Source organism: Mya arenaria, chromosome 16 (genome assembly GCF_026914265.1).
Source record: "Mya arenaria isolate MELC-2E11 chromosome 16, ASM2691426v1".
NCBI classification, from domain to species: Eukaryota; Metazoa; Mollusca; class Bivalvia; order Myida; family Myidae; genus Mya; species Mya arenaria.
The window spans coordinates 51,293,366-51,310,627 of NC_069137.1; the positions used below are offsets into that span (position 1 = coordinate 51,293,366).

The 17,262-nt window shown below is 33.9% G+C and overlaps 1 protein-coding gene across 1 annotated transcript in view; it reads left to right on the forward strand.

Annotated features, from left to right (window-relative positions):
- The window catches only part of LOC128221777 (glutamyl aminopeptidase-like), a 69,590-nt gene that overhangs the window by 35,701 nt on the left and 16,627 nt on the right, over positions 1 to 17,262 (forward strand). Inside the window, exons 2-10 of the mRNA XM_052930380.1 lie at positions 10,379 to 10,488; positions 11,459 to 11,634; positions 12,752 to 12,872; positions 13,556 to 13,710; positions 14,274 to 14,387; positions 14,803 to 14,937; positions 16,046 to 16,111; positions 16,311 to 16,376; positions 16,908 to 17,080. Coding sequence (XP_052786340.1) covers positions 10,379 to 10,488; positions 11,459 to 11,634; positions 12,752 to 12,872; positions 13,556 to 13,710; positions 14,274 to 14,387; positions 14,803 to 14,937; positions 16,046 to 16,111; positions 16,311 to 16,376; positions 16,908 to 17,080 — 1,116 coding nt within the window. The remainder of the gene's footprint in view (positions 1 to 10,378; positions 10,489 to 11,458; positions 11,635 to 12,751; positions 12,873 to 13,555; positions 13,711 to 14,273; positions 14,388 to 14,802; positions 14,938 to 16,045; positions 16,112 to 16,310; positions 16,377 to 16,907; positions 17,081 to 17,262) is intronic.

Below are 17,262 nucleotides of genomic sequence, written 5' to 3' on the forward strand. Positions count from 1 at the left end.
ATCATGACAATTTCATGTTGTTGTTTTTTCATCTTTACTCATGCCACTAATACAAAACAAGACGAGCATTCGAACACGTATCATTTACATATTGAGGCATTTCATACACTGAACATGATAAAAAAGAAGCATTTTATATATTTACGTTTTCTAAACAAAAGTGTTACATTTAGACAATTAAACACGACATCTTACTGAATATTACAAACATAGTCAAGTAAGTACAAATGGAGTACATACATCTTGTCAAACATCAATACATTTCATTTTAAGAATTTCCGCAAATCGATAATGGGCAGGAGCTGCAAAGTGATAATCGCCCATATATTTAGTAATACATGTTTTTACATTAATTTATTAATAAAATTGAACGGATTTTAAAACCCAAGCGTATTTGGAAATTGATACCTTTCTCAAATAGTAATCATACTACTTTTAACAGAAATATAACTTCACGACTGTTGCATTGCTAATGATTTCATTTTCCGGGTCCGAGTGGTTATCCAAGTAGGCATTAGTATTCCTATATGCGTCGTCTTTCATCCAAATACACTCGCTTATGAAATCATGAGTATGATAGAACATATTACGTGGACATATAATGAGGTATTGAAGAATTCACGATAGAAAAGGATATTATTGGTATCATCATTATCATTATATTCTAAAGATAGCTTTTCTGTCTTGAAATGTCCGAAATATCAAAACGATTACTTATGACGTAAACTTACGGGGAAAGTACAGTGTGAACAGTGTGAAATGCGTCCTATATTTAAAGTTCAAGTATAAAGTTATCCAATCATCAAAGACTATTTCGATGTTTACATAGCAAAATTATTTCCAATTATAATATGCATAAACAGATTATACAATAACAATGTATTGAGTTTTTAGCGAAATGCGCTCCAATTAAAGGCGCGAAATTTAAGATTTTATTTCCTTAATCGTTCTCTTTTTATACCGGAAACATTTAGTAAAATGAAATCAGCCTTGTATCAATTTTAAATATAAGCCGAAAATTCAATAAGAAATATTTACATATAATTTACTCTTTTCATTTGAAAGTAACGCTATCTGAATGTGAAGCATTTCCATTAAATTAATGGTATTGACAAGAAACTGTTTTTGTGAGATTTACACCTGCGCCCTATCCTAGTTTCTCTTGAACGTAGACAAAATACATACTGTAAGTTCTAATGGATGCAATTATCTTTTGATAAATAAGAACATATTTTTATTGAAATTGTTGTGTATTTTTAATTGAAATGTTTTGTCCCTTTTTTAGGTTTTTCTAAATGACATTGCGCAACTAACGATTTTATGGAAACCTTGGCATTTACTGTCACAGTTTCAAAAATTAGCAAACAAGATATTTGTTATTTTATTATCAGGCAATTGTATTGTTGTAAAACGCACAATCACACGAAATAAAACATTTTCCATGACAGCGTCACTTTGATCTTACCTCACACTATTCAGTTTTTCTCATAATTCTGCCTGGCGATACAATTGTTATACAATCAACGACAAGAAAGTTCAAATATTGATATTTACATAAATTCCATTCTTGGAGTAATTTCCCTATAAGAGGCTAATTTTTATATCATGTTTTTTTTTATATTTACCAAACGAATTTTCACTCCTTCGTCAAGCTCTGTCTTTTCTTTGGCCATTTTCCCCGGAAATGTTGTGTCCTATTCTCGCTCTTCTCAAAAACATTGCGTTACTAACGCTTTTTTGGAATATGACGTTTCAATTATATGCTTGTATGGAAACCTGAGATTTTACCGTCACAGGTTCAAAAAAATCACAAACAAGATATCAATTATTTTATTGTCAGGTACCACTTTACCGTTGTTACACGCAGTTTGTTCATATTACACACGAAATAAAACATTTCCATGACAGCGCCCCTTTGATCTAACAACACGCTATTCAATTATTCTCATAATTCTGCCAGAGAAGAACAATAATGAAAACTCACCGACAAAAAAAGTAGACATTTTTATATTTAAGATAATTTTCTTTCTGGGAATATTTTTATTTACTATTGTGGCATTTCATATTTCATTTGCGACAGACACTGAATACCATTTATAATTAATGAGTCAACTCGAAAGTGTAAACTTTCTTTTGTCTTTGAGTATACTTTAAAATACACAATAATTGTGACACTCTTTTCACATGTTTCTCATTATAATATTTATAACATATTTCCGGTGAGTGATAGAGATTTATCAGTGTAATAAAAATGATCTTGTATTTTTAAAACAGTGATAATATTAATTTGATATTCTTCACTGTTTTGAATTTTAACCAGCTTTCACCTCCGAATCATCGTCAGTGCGCAACTAGCTGGGACACACTTTGAACGACGTCAATTGCGTCGTGTGTAGCCTTGTGCTGTTGGGGAGTAAAACCCATTGCTCCAGCTTGGAGACCACCAACATAACTCATTAGCGACCAGACCGGGAAGCGACCCCAGATCGCCTTGGACTTCTCTAACCAATGCGCTAAACTGATAACCAAACAAGCACAAAATCGCCCACTGTAGTATACTTGACTGGTTTTATTCATACTAGAGTATAGTATACAAACTATATTGAAATAAGAATTCTACGCACTGACAATTTAACGTGACATGTGTATTTCAAAATCAGATATGACAGAAGCGGTTTATATGCCTCCAATGTGTCCCTTAAACAAATTTAAATAAACAAAACAATTTGAAACGCATGTCAAATTACGCGCAAGGGAAAACGATGTTCAGACGTTATCATGTTAAATTAGAATACATGCCAATATACGTGTAATTGCCATTGAGGGCACAAGGCAAAACTACACACTAGGCATTTGTGGAAAAGAACAGAACAGAACAAAATTTATTACACGTAAACTATACAGTTTTTTTGTGTTTCATATACATATTAAATATATTACAATTACAATTATACAATGTAGTGTGAACTACTAAATAAATATTATAATCAATCTATGTTTAAGGATGAACTGGTATAGTAAATCACAAATCTATCAAACTATGATAGTATATTGTACAGAACAGAACATATTTTATTACACGTAAATTTTACAGATATTTTGTTAAGTTTACATATAAATATATAAACATTCGCTTCTCACCTAGGCGACCCGGGTTCGATTCTCGGCTCGGGCGCATGTGAGTTTGGTTGGTGGTCACCAAGCCGGACAAGTGGGTTTTCTCCGGGTTCTCCGGTTTCCTCCATAACACAAGACCACACTTTCGCATAAAATCGGCCCAACGAGAGTGATTAATATAATGTTGTAATAACTTGTTTCCCCAGTCGTTGTAAAATAAATATATTTAAACTAAACTAATACACATAGTACATGTCCTCAGTTCTTAAGTTTTTGATTTAAGAAACGATCAACGTTAGTACTGTCACATTATTAGTTTCCGAATTGAAAACGCAATTACCTACACAATTACCGGAGTCTTACACGAAACAATTTCACATATGTTGCCAAGGGCAACAACTCAACTCAACTCAAAACTCGTTTACTTATTCAGGTTACAATGTATGCAACAACATGAATAGGATAAAGAAACGAATGTTAAATTATTAGTCAAGTTAAATAAGTTAACACGTCATGAATCTTTAGTTTTACCTTCATTTTCAGTACAAATATTTATATGCATGTCCATAAAGGCGTGATTTTAGAAACGATCAACTTCAGTACTGGGACATTACTTGTTTCCTCATTGGAAACGCAATTTACTACACGATTACCGGAATCTTACATGAAACAATGGCATATGTGATACCAAGAGAAACAACTCAAGTACAGCAGTACACATCATGAACCTTTATTTTTACCATAATTTTCAGTACAATTACTGATATGCATGTGTATGCATGTCCTTAAATTCGTCATTTAAGTTTCATTAAAAATTATGACAAATAAATTATTTTGATTCACGATTGAGTCTTGTTAAGCATAAACAAAGCAATTTATATAAATCAGGGGCCGTATTCAATAAGCATCTTAGTGAATATTTTCAACTAAGTGAGCATTTTGTAATTTTCGACATCAATTATTTTTATAAATTGTTACTTTTCATCAGATTTATTCAGATGTATACATTGGTTAGACCATGATCTTGCTTATTTTCATAATTTTGTTGTACAAACATCGTTCATTTTCTTAAAATTCAAATTAGAAAAAGGGCAATTTTTCACTAAGATGAAAATTGTTACTAAGGTGCTACTACATTTAAGTAGGAAAGATTAATTATTGAAGAGTGGAACGAATATGTTTTTGTAATTTTCTTTGACTATTAAGAATTTTTAGTTCAGTTTTTGTTTTATAATTTATTTTAGGGATTGTCAGTCGAATACCAAACACATTGCATTACAATGTCGCTTCCATCAATAAAGATCATATAACCTTTCTTCTGATTTTACTTCCAATTCGCAAATATCTACGTTTTGGCTTCCTCTTTTTATTTTACAGATTCAGAGAAGTTCCTTTCCTTATAATTGTAGTGGATTAATAAAATGTAACATAAGGATGTAAAACTGCTATCTGAAAAACATGTCGGCCTTTATAAGAAGGATACAAGAAAAATCACAGAGACGTTCGATGCTTCCTCTAGGTGTAATTAGCACTTGCGACGTTATTGTTGCAGTCACGTTTTGCTTGCAGGAACAGTTGTATTTGTAATGAAACGGAAATTATCATTTATTCATTTCCGTAAATATCTTACCTTCCAGTGCAAAACTATTCTTGCTTTGATTCTTAGAAGCAATTGTTCTGTTTGCTTCCGTTAAATAAAGCTAATATTATGCCTACCTATGCAGTTAGTTATAAAATCCTAATTAAATTGTAAACACTTAATGGGTCTACATTATGTCTTAGAATATTATTAGGTATTAAATCTCGATTACATTTTGAACTCCAAAGGAACGTTCATAATATCAGTCAAGTTTTGCTTGCAGGGAAAAATTATTCTTGCTTTGATTAATAGAAGTCACTGTTTTGTATTGCTACCGTTAAATGAACTTAATGTTATGTCTGACCAATTACATATGTGTCAAACCGTGATTCCATATTGAACACCGAATGAACATTCATTATATCTAAGAATGGTAGTTTCAAGACATCTGGAACACATTCATTTTATATGTTTTTTTAGGATTTCCCTAGACTTTTCCGAGGTATCCGTACTATGTGATTTTGATTTAACTGCAAAAGGGTGTCGATAGCTTTTAAATGCAAACTGGGATCATAGTATTAAAATCATACTTGGACATTCATAATACAGTTAGTGTAATACTAAATGGAAATGTTGTGTTTATAAAGACCTTGCATGTGTTTTTTCCTTTGTCTTAAAGGCCCAGTTTATGGAATGTTTGGCAGGACAATCCCCTGCTGTACAAACTGCATCTCCAGCTAATTGCACTGATGTCACAGTAGGGGCAAATTTCCTGTTTATTTGTTTAATGGCTCAGTGCCATTAAGGGTCCTTTTTATGATAAAACCTCCGAAACTGCACAACAGTATATTCAGATCAGAGATCTGATTAGACAATTCGGCAATTAGATTAAAGGCCTAGTTTAAGGAATGTTTGGCATGATGATCCCCTGCTTGTGGATCTCCTATTTATTGCACTGGTGTCACAGAAGGGGCCGTTTCCTGTGTAATTGTTTATTGGCTCAGGGCCATTTAGGGTTGACACTCTTCGAGTAGAAAATCTTAAAGTCTCATTAATACATACAAACATTAGTCATAGCTTATGTATTTATAAATTAAGGCAATTGTAAATTGATAATAAACAAATGAGAGAGGTCAGTTTTTTAAAAAGTTATTTAACATATATATTTAAATGCATTTTAAAAGTATGGTCAGCATTGCTATATCCAAATTTGAAGCATCCTGGTTAAATCATATTAATAGGCTGTTATATATAACATAACTCTTTTTTTATTCAAAGGCATTATAATAATTATATTACAATCATTTGAAGACAACAACAAATACAACAACAACTAAAAGATGTATTGTCAATTTCAATTTACCACTTCACAGCTGGATACTCAGATGGGAGATCTGATAAGCAGCATAAGCCAATTAAGATAAGGATCAATACACAGAAGTTGTTTACTATACACGGATTTTTTTTTTTTTTTTTTTTTTTTGGGGGGGGGGGGTCACTTATAGAAGGCTTAAACTAGGCCTTTAAGATCAATTCACAGAGGTTGTGTATAATACACGTTTTTTTCTTTCTTTTGGGAGGTCACTTATAGAAGGATTAAACTAGGCCTTTAAGAAATGTTTGGCATGATAATTCCCTGCTGTACAACTCTTGTTTATTGCACTGGTGTTACAGTAGGGGTTATTTCCTGTATATTTGTTTATTGGCTCAGGGCCATTTAGGGTTGACTCTTTTCGAGTAGATAATCTGTTTGTTTCACTAATACATATAAACAATATGCATAGCTTATGTATAAATCAATTAAACTGATTGGAAATAAATGATAAACAAATAAGAATGATAAGTTTTTATATAGTTGTATACCATATATATATATATATATATACTTAATCCATTTAAATGCATGGTCACTATTATTATTTCCAAATTGTGAAGCATCCTGGTTGAATCATATTAAAGGGCTTTTGTATACAACATAACTCTTATTCCTATTCAAGGGCATTGTAATAATAATTTCATAATCAACAAAAACATCAACAACAACAACAACTAAAAGACAAGATGTATTGTCCATTATAATAATACAAACTCTATAACTGAACAGATGGATACTCAGATCGAAGATCAATACACAGAAGTTACTATACACATATTTGGGGGGAGGGAGGGGGGTCACTTAGAGAAGGCTTAAACTAGGCCTTTAAAGGAAATTGCAATTCTTAATTCCCAAAAGTCTCAAGTTGGAGACAAGCACCAACCTAATAACAGACGCATTTAACAATAAAGCCAGACTTCACATGCATCCAAATAGATTGACAAATGAATGTTGGTGTTGGATTTGGAACGAGCATCGCAAAATGTGATCACTGAGGGTTTTAACTAGTTTAAAGTTTATTAATCTCTCACATACAGATTTTAGTATGAGTGCTTTAAGATAGTTTATTGGCCTTCACCTTATTATTTCTTTGGATAACAGTTTTTGTTTAGCTGATTAAATGTCATCATCGTATTAACATATTTACTATATTTCTGGTCCCAATTTCTCGAAACTTCTTAAGTCTCTTATAACAGGATTAAGCTTAACCCATTATTTTTGTCTTTCAATATTTTGCGTTTTGAATACTCCTTTAACTGGTTTAATACTTAAGATAGGAATTATCGTTATGATTATCACTATAAACCATTTTTCATTTATACAATTTCACTATAAATATGTATTTTGGCTGATTGAAATAAGCAACTTAAGCCTGTTAAGCTTAAGAAGTTTCGAGAAATTGTGGCCAGGTGAATAACATACGAGTTATAATATCCATCACGCCATCAGAAACTTAAGCCTGTCCCGACGTTTAATGCGATGCAATTTTAGTATTCTCAACTCGAATGTTCGTCTCTTATTTAATTGACGCTATTTGAGCAGTGTTTTTTCGGTATTAGGCTCCAAACTCGGCTGGATAATGCATGAGCACACACTCCGTGCGGGACTTTAAAGGTTTAACCGAGGATGTTGCTAACTGTTAGTCTTGACGTCGAACACTTGGTTGTAAGTGCCAGATGTATAATTTGGTATACACAGGCTATTATCCCGATATTGATTAATTTTCAGTGATTAACTTTGTTCTGAAATGTCAAATAATTCCTGTCATAAACATATGGAAAAAGCGTTGCAAAAGAGAATGTTATATAAAAATACAGAGACCATAAGGAATGAACAGTAAACAAATATACTTTGGAACACGGTTATCGTTATAACACGAGCAAAATAATATAATGATGATATTATATTTTATATGCCAAAGCTTAAGCTATCAAAGAAACGAAATGGGAAAGGATCGAAATGAGAGAGCATCGTAAATGATTTTGGCAATATTCGTGGCCCAATTCCTTTGAGTGTTTAGATATTAGATTTATTGTTTCAAACGCTATATAATTGTGGGAAAATACCATAGAAGACGAAATTTATTTAAAGAATGAATTGTGGGGTTTATGTCATTATCGGGGTATGAACGCAAATGGGTTGGTCAATGTGAGTGGTGTCCGAAGGACTCCACGCGTGCTTTGACCAACCCAATTGCGTTCATATCCCCGATAATGACATCAACCCCCCAATTCATTCCTAATATTTACACCAATAGTTCATTATTTCATTCAAGAATTGTTAAAAAAAACTTCATTTCATTTAAGAAAACCTTTCAGTAATCCGTTCTTACTCATTCTGTAAATAAAACGACCCGATTATTACCGAAAACATTTTTTTTTCAAATGACGTCACATTAACGCGGGAAAAGATCAACCACTTGAAATCACTTTAAAACGTAAAATTGAAACACTTCTGGTACCAATATATTTAAAATATAATAAACTAACACTTTTAAAAATGTTGATCTATATTTTACGGGACTTGCAGACACAATACAGCCAATAACAACATCAATAGCTTTCATGTATATTGTTATGCAATGAATAACGATCCGAACATATCCGAAGATGTTGCGTTCATCGATTGATGAACGCAATTGCCGAAAGGCAGTTCATTAAAGGAATGGAAGTTGAGGTGTAAAATAGGCCTTCGTTTAATCGCAGAAGACCAAATATGATATTCACATACTTCACAAAAGTGCAACTTATTTGATATAGGCAAATGGATTAAAAACTCTAATTATGTAAAAAAAAACTCTTGGGTTTTAGCTAATTCTTTAGTAAATAAATAATTTAAGCTACAGAGACAAGCCAAGTAACCGAAAATCTACGAAGTTGGTTAAAACTGTGAGCAGTGCGTTACATTATGGGATAATATATCTCCATAGGTGACAACACAGATATGGAAGTCAATAGAGAGCACGCAATTTGGGAGTTTGAACTTTGATTTGCATAATATGTCTGGACAGGTTTAAGTTTGTTATGGAATGGTGAAGGTTATAATTCATGGTTTGATCCCGGAGGTATGAGAAAATTAAATTCCCATGGTGGCATATAAAGTTCAAAAACAATATTCGCACAAACCAAATATGAAGTGTTGACGAATAACAGATCAATTCAGTGAAACACAGACCGAATGGTAAACTTATGTAACTTACTTATATATTCCCGTATTTGAAATATTGATTCAGTTTAATTCATAACATAATTTATAAATACATGAGGTAAGACCTTCATGATACCTCGACTAAAGAATACAAATTATATAGTAAGTGTGTCACATACTATAAAACCCAGGTTTTGGTGATATATACTCATCTTGCATTAAACTGTTATCAAATGGCGTTTTTGTTTGGTAATAAATAAGTTTTGGTTAGACATCTGATTCACGAACTGTGTATTTGTTGATACATTTTCAAATGAAATGCGGAGTCGGTTCGTTCAATCCGAAAACCAGTTGACTTTGAAAAACAACATGGCGGACAGTAATTCAACACGTGGGTTGAAACACCATTTAGTTCAAACGACCATCTGAGGTATCATTGTTTTGGAGAATTTCAGAAGTAAAAGGCTACGTGCAGAAGTTCCACCATGTTGTTATGTTTTGAAGAATTTCTGAAGTAAAAGGCTACGTGCAGAAGTTCCACCATGTTGTTATGTTTTGAAGAATTTCAGAAGTAAAAGGCTACATGCAGAAGTTCCACCATGTTGTTATAACAACAAAAACCACAAACATGCATTTGTTTCTCCATGTAAACCTTTCGAAACTGGTGTCCTTTCCTCCGAAACCCATGATACCAAAGCTGAAACAAGTTATGATCCAAACCTACAGCTCTCGTCACAATCGACCTATTGCAATAGTACAGACTGAACAATAAGCCTTTCTTAGGTTACCGCATGCAAGACTTTCTTCAGAGTTACCGGAAATTTGTAATAACCTTTCACAATGGTTTAGGAACACAGTCATCTCCAAACTGCAGTCATCAGACGCATGCTTTCACGAACACACACACAAAATTAATCCAACTATGCCAGTATGGTCTTTGCAGTTTAATAAGAATAGGTGTGGTACCAAGAACTCAATGATATAGTTGAAACAATAGCAGTGAAATTAAACACTGGGGCTGTTTTATTGGGCACATGGATTAAAACCTATCAGACATCAACACGCTAAACGCACGCCACAGTGTAACATACGCATATTACAATAACAAGTAATATTTTCATCACAGAACATCGATGCTAACCTATTATATTATATTTCAGGAGTCTGGTCGCCTCCCAACTACAATCCACTGATGCTCGGAAAGTGTTTCCATGTTTTGACGAGCCTGCGATGAAAGCAACATTTACCGTGTCCATTACCCACGACGCTAGTAAGTCTTTGATTAGTCCTGCGAGAAGTTTAAGTGTTATTAATACGTTTTGGAGTATAATACTTATTTTTAGATTTACATAAGTCGCTTTTCTGCTTTTGCTATGGTACTTTAAGCGCTGACAGAGATGTCAACGTTTCATTAACCTGCGGTGCTTGTTATGATTTCTTTCAACTTTAGAATAACATGAGTCGTTTTCGTGTATTGGATTTGTAGCGGTTAGCGCTTACCGAGCTTTGTTTTATGGCTAAAAGCGTTACTAACAGTAAATGAAGAATACATAAAACATCATTTTTTAACTTAAATATGAAAAAAAAACTGCGATCCGATGTTTTGTCAGCAGTCTTATATCACACGTTTTTTGAGTGACCTCAATCACTGTAGGGAATAAGATAAACTCAGTGTTCATTTATTTGACCAATCCATTAGTAATCCATTAGTAAAGGATACTTGTCTGTTTTGATTAGGTCTTTACGTGTTATATTCAACGTTTGAAGTATACAATATTGGAGTTTTTTCCTGCGTTGTAGAAGGTCAATGAAAGTTTAGTCACCGTTTGTAGGACCCGCGATGTAGATGTTTTCATTTTCAATATAATTCGCTTTCTGTGTTCTTATTGTTGTGAATTAAACCAACTAGAAATGCGTTTCTGGTTACATTCCATAAGATGGCTTTAAATTAGTGTTATCTTTCTTTGTTGTATTTTGAATTTTGTCTTTCAATTAGAGTTGGTATTGATCCGTATTGGCCTTGATCGTTGTTGACCATGATCCATGTTGGCATCGATTCGTGTTAACCTTTATCAGAGGACTTGATCCGTGTTGGCCTAGATCCGTGTTGGCCTAGATCCGTGTTGGCCTAGATCCGTGTGGACATTGATCCGTGGATATCGATCCGTGTGGACATCGATCCGTGTTGACCTTTAACAGACGACTTTGTGTTGGCCTTATATCATGATCATGTTTTCCAGGTTACACTGCACTGAGCAACATGCCGGTACGGACAGTACAGTGCGTTGAGGAGTGCACGAGGCGTCGAGCGGTGTTTGAGACAACCCCTGTCATGTCCACCTATCTTCTTGCATTTGTGGTGTCCGATTTTAAATACACCGAGACCTTCCTCAATACATCAAACACAAACTATACGGTAGGACCAATCATGGAAATAAAACAGGAAATATGGAATGATTATGTATTTGTAGCTAACAATATAATGACGATGCGTGTTGTGACATAGTTACTAAGTCATAGGTTCCTTCATAAAGTAAAACATATTTTGTCATGCTATCAAGCGCTAACAAATCATTAGGGCCCTTTGTTGACAGTTTGCAACTGTCATAACAACAGTCAAATAATTTATTAGGGTCAATAATGTACACATCGGGGATTAGAGGGAACGTAAATTACCTTCTTGGAAACATTTTTATACTTACGTCTGTTATTCGTATTTTGCGTGAATAATAAAAAAGAGATAATTTCGAGTAATCGAGTAGTAATTTGGTACTCGGGCACTCGGATGATTGATCGAGTACTATAGTAGAGAAACTTAAATACTAGGGCCCGTTTCAATAAGACATCCTAGTCGAAAACCTAACGCTGCTCACGTATACCCGTATAGACACGGGCAGAACATATACCATAAATATCATAACGATACTTTTATTGAAACGTAGTTTACGTAAAAAAAACGAGATACGCCTAGAAATTTCCGATCTTATACAGACGCGGCTTAGGTTCATGTTTCTTAAGTTCAACAACAGTTCGGCTAACTTAGGTCACCTGTTTTAAGTATGCCCGTGTTTTGTGTAGAAGCATAGACGTTTCAACCTCGAAGTTAAAAAAGAAACAAATACTAAGCAATATTAGAAAAAAGACGCAATAAGCGCAGAATCGTTTTCACCCCTTGTGTTAAGGCGGTCTTTTTATGATAAATGACAACGTTCGAACCTAAGAACCCATCGATATGGTAAAGATTTGATTGAAGAAGAGCTTTTTTCTGTTTCCATTAAATCGTGGTCGAATGGGGTCTAAGAGGTTAAAGGCTTGATCCCAAGCAAGGTTAATTTCTCAACCATCTTCAAAATAGACACCAAAGCTGATTTCTACCATGAAAGGAGACTCGAGCATGAATTCATAAGCTATTAGCTTTCGTCAAAATCATTATTGAAGATATTAGTATAAACAGAAACAATGCCTAAATTACACAAGATCCCTATTAAAAAATAATTCTTGAAATTACATGTTATTGTTGCTTTTCCTTGCAGCTAAGAATCTGGTCCCAACCAGATCTAATAAACCAAACGTACTACGCTCTGAATTTTGCCAAGTCGACTTATGTGTACTTCACAGACTATTTTGACATGCCAGACGTTCTGCCCAAAGCAGGTATGAAACAGAATCACCGAAGTATTTGTATTGCTCATTAGATTTCTATTATAACGTTATGTATTGCATTTCACGATCAAACAATTGTTGTGTTTAGAGATATATGCTTAATTTGACATTCATAATGTATTCTGGTACCAATTAATCCAGCTGTTTACATGTTATCCATATACGGAGGGAATACAAAATATTTCTATGTAGCCATACAGACAATTCCCGATCACTGAAAATGCTGGACAGAACCCCTGAAAACAGGCCAATGGTTAAAGATGCACTTTTACTCCCAAATAAGATTGATCACAATTATTACTATTGTTTAAATATTCCAAAAAGGATGAAATATTGTAGAAAACAATGTTGTTTTTTATGAAGGATATCGAGTTTAAATGAAAGAAATATGCATAAAACACGGTATTTCTACTTTATGATACTAAAGTTGATCACAGTAAATCTTTTAGCATTCACCAATCATTTAATATTGTTGTGCTTTCTGCTATGAAATACACGATTACAATCTTGTTTTCAGTAGTTAATATTTTTCCTAAATGCATAATTTAGTAATTAGTAAAAGGTTTATCAGTCAAAATTTATATTTGTTATACATGTGTATGTGTATTGATTTTAAATAAGTGTGTCACTTTAACGATTTCAAAATATTTAGAATTCTTTATTGTATTCTACAGACCACGTAGCGGTGCCTGACTTCAGCGGAGGTGCGATGGAGAACTGGGGTCTTGTGATATACCGCGAGACGGCGCTACTTTATGACCCGGATGTGTCGTCATCGTCCAACAAATACATGGTCACACTTATTGTGGCCCATGAGATTGCGCACACCGTAAGTCAATTAAAATATGAAATAGAAGCAATGTTGACCAACGAAATAATTTCAAACTGACGTTATGAGCGTATATTCTTAAGCCTTTTATGATATATAATACGCATAATAAAAATACAGGTTTGCGCATTTTTGCTGAAAAGCTGCGTTCTGATTTGATCAAATCACCCATGTGACCGTCCTTTAAAAGACTACAAATTACGAAAAACAAATATTCTTGAATACGATCAATTTTTCATGACTTCACTGTAAAGAATTGCATTACGCTTACAAATATCCATGACTACTATCTACTTTTCGCGACTTCACTGTGAAGAATTGTTACATTAGTATAATGCTAACCAATTTTCATGAATACGAACTACTTTTCGTTTCGTCACTGTATAATAATTATTGTTTTCATTATTGTTATTTCAATTGAGTGGGCCATGTCTTTCAAAAACGAAATGTTTAAAGCCGGTATGTAGAGATAAATTTCGGAATTGTGTGAAATAAAATAACAAGAATCTCATTGTAAATTAGTTTCTCCATTGATACAAATTCCTACATTTTCTTTCTCGCAGTGGTTTGGAAACATGGTAACGATGAAATGGTGGTCGGACCTCTGGCTGAATGAAGGCTTTGCCAGCACACTGATGTACTTTGCCATGGACCATGAATTCCCAGAATGGAATGTGGTAACACAGCTACTGCCAATAATAAAAAATGTGCAGTTATTGCACGATTTAATAATTGACCTATATACAAACGCCTTAAAAGTTTTGTATTTTCCGAATATAAAAATATGCATATAAATAATAGTAAACATTTTCGGTAGAAGGTTGAAATTGTGTTAGAAATATCATGTCAAACGCCTCATTGTTATCCCATATTTTTTTCTGCAACTATATGTTACAGTGGTAAGACATTATCGTTTTTTAACACCGTTTTTTATCACGTGTATGCTATTTTTTACAAGTATACATGTAAATCTATTATTTATATCAACTATAATGATCGCTAATTGGATTGATATTATTTTTGAAGGACAATTTATTACTTATCTATTGAAATAATTTTATATTGAAATAAGTAATAATAATATTTGAATAGCTGGAGATTGTCGTAGTTGAAGACATGTTTCCGGTGATGGTGAAGGACGCACTTGTGACGTCACATCCCGTCTCGCCGAATATCGAACATCCTGACGAGATCGCGGAATCTTTTGATCAGATTTCTTACAATAAGGTGCGTGCTGATTTTTAATATCGATGTATATGCTAGTTTATTTCTTAAAAGGTTTATATTTGACCACACACTACTTTGCATTCGTTATTTATCTGATATTTGAGTTTATCAAGGTCTGTCCACGCCTATTGACTGCATTTTGACTTGACCTCGCCGTGCCGCCATCACCACTTCAATTGTGTTGAAATGCCATAGGTATCATGATATATAACTGACTGAAACATAGTTAGCTACATGATATCAGCGTGCGATGCCCTAGCTCTTTGCAAAAGACCTCGTGTTTCATTAACGTGATTCTTAGTAAAGCACCAACACACGATTTTCCCAGTACTACATAGTTTAATGCCGCTGGGCAAGGGAGCTTCTGGTGACATATTTTAATGTATTTCGGCTTGGCGCGGCCGGGGTTTGAACCCACCTCCGTACCCGAAGCTAAAGGCTCTACCAATGAGCTCTCGGGACGGTCTGGAACTGGTTAATTGGCCTCTGCCAAAAACACTCCATAGTATACAGTTTTTTCTTTGAATACAGCCACAATTGGTTGTTAGCCTTTTAACACAGAGTATTAATTTTGACACTCTGCTGTGACATCAGGATATTAAACAGGGGGAGGTGTAGGTAGGGATTAACATGTCAGACATTCCATTGACCAAGATTTTGGTTTAATCCATAATATAAAGGTGTTTTAACTCATTACAACAAAAAGACGCGCATATTTATTGTTATGTACAACGACATTAACGACATATTTTGGTACATTGGAGATTTCCCACGTTTAGATTGTCAGTTGCAAAATAGCGTGAAAAAACATGGAAATATTCCGGCTCCAATTTCTTGAAATAGCATAAGTGTAACAGGTTAAAAAACTTATTGCGTTTCACTATTTTACTTACTAGGTGAAAACATATATTTTTGTGATTTTCTTCAAAATATAATCCTAATAAAGTCTCATTTTTTACGGTAAACATTATACAATTTATATCAAAGCAAGAGAGTAAAGTAAAAAGCAGAACAAAAATGATCTTGTTTTAGTGCAATTAAAAGGGCGCTAGTCAAATTTGCGTTGTCATATGCTTAGTTTTTATTCTAAACTGTTATGCATTTACAGGGGATGGCCATTCTGCGGATGTTGGAGACCTTTCTGGGAAAAGAGGGCTTTCGCCTGGGGCTGCAGGTATAACATAAACATAAAGCAGTATAAAAACACCCTTATAATGAGCTGGTTTTATCATTCATTCATTAACCTTGTTTTACCAAAGTAATATGAGGTCACGGGGCATTACCAAAAATAACATCATACTTATGGGTCGAATTTCTGAATTACTCTTCAGCGTTTGTTTGTTTTTCAAATCTGTTTCCAACTTTGGTTTCAGATGTACGTGCGGAAGTACAAGTTTGACAATGCTGACCAGACGGAACTTTGGCATACTTTTTCTCAGGTCCGTTACCATATATTATGGAACCATCTTTTCTCATTTGGAACACCTCAGCCATTTTCCATTGAAAACAACTTTGACTGTATATTGACGGTTTACACTGTAAAAATTCTTTACATTTAACTATGTTGCAAGTGGATCGCGTAGTTATTTCAATTAAGCAGTTTAACTTAATGACTTTTGTCTTGTAAATCTTTATAATTTATTCAATGATACACTTCAGTGGCAATCAATTTAAACTGAGATTTACGAAACACATTTTCAAACACTATTATCAATTAATACTATTCTTTAAAATTTTACGAAATACATGTACTTCTACTGATGTACTGGCATACATTCGAGGGAATTTTATAGGAAATGTCCGAGGTGTTCCAAATGCATTGGAACCTGTATCTGATAAAATTTCTTAGAAATACATCATGCTGTGATGTTAAATGAGTTCAGCAGTTCATTAGACCTTCATCAGCTACTTCTCCATGCACTCTTCCAGTTGAGTGTGACAAACGTAAACATTATTACATATTTCGCCAGGCTATGAACTACACAGTAAACATCAGTTCCATAATGGATACCTGGACGCGCCAGATGGGTTACCCCGTGATACACGTGCGTCGCCAGGACGGCTTCTACATTCTAGAACAGGAACGGTTTCTAATGGACACGCCCACTGCGGAAGACACGCCCAGTTACGATTCTGAATATGGGTATGCTGGGCTTTTGATAAACAAAGTTATAACAGTTTAAAAGGTCAAATGAAAAGGTTGCACGACCCAGTGTAAGGGACCCGAGTTTTAGTTATAGCCATTTTTACAAATTACTCGAAATGAAGACACAAGTTCAAAGAGACAGGCTTAAATGATTTACCAATGACATAAATATAAAAGAC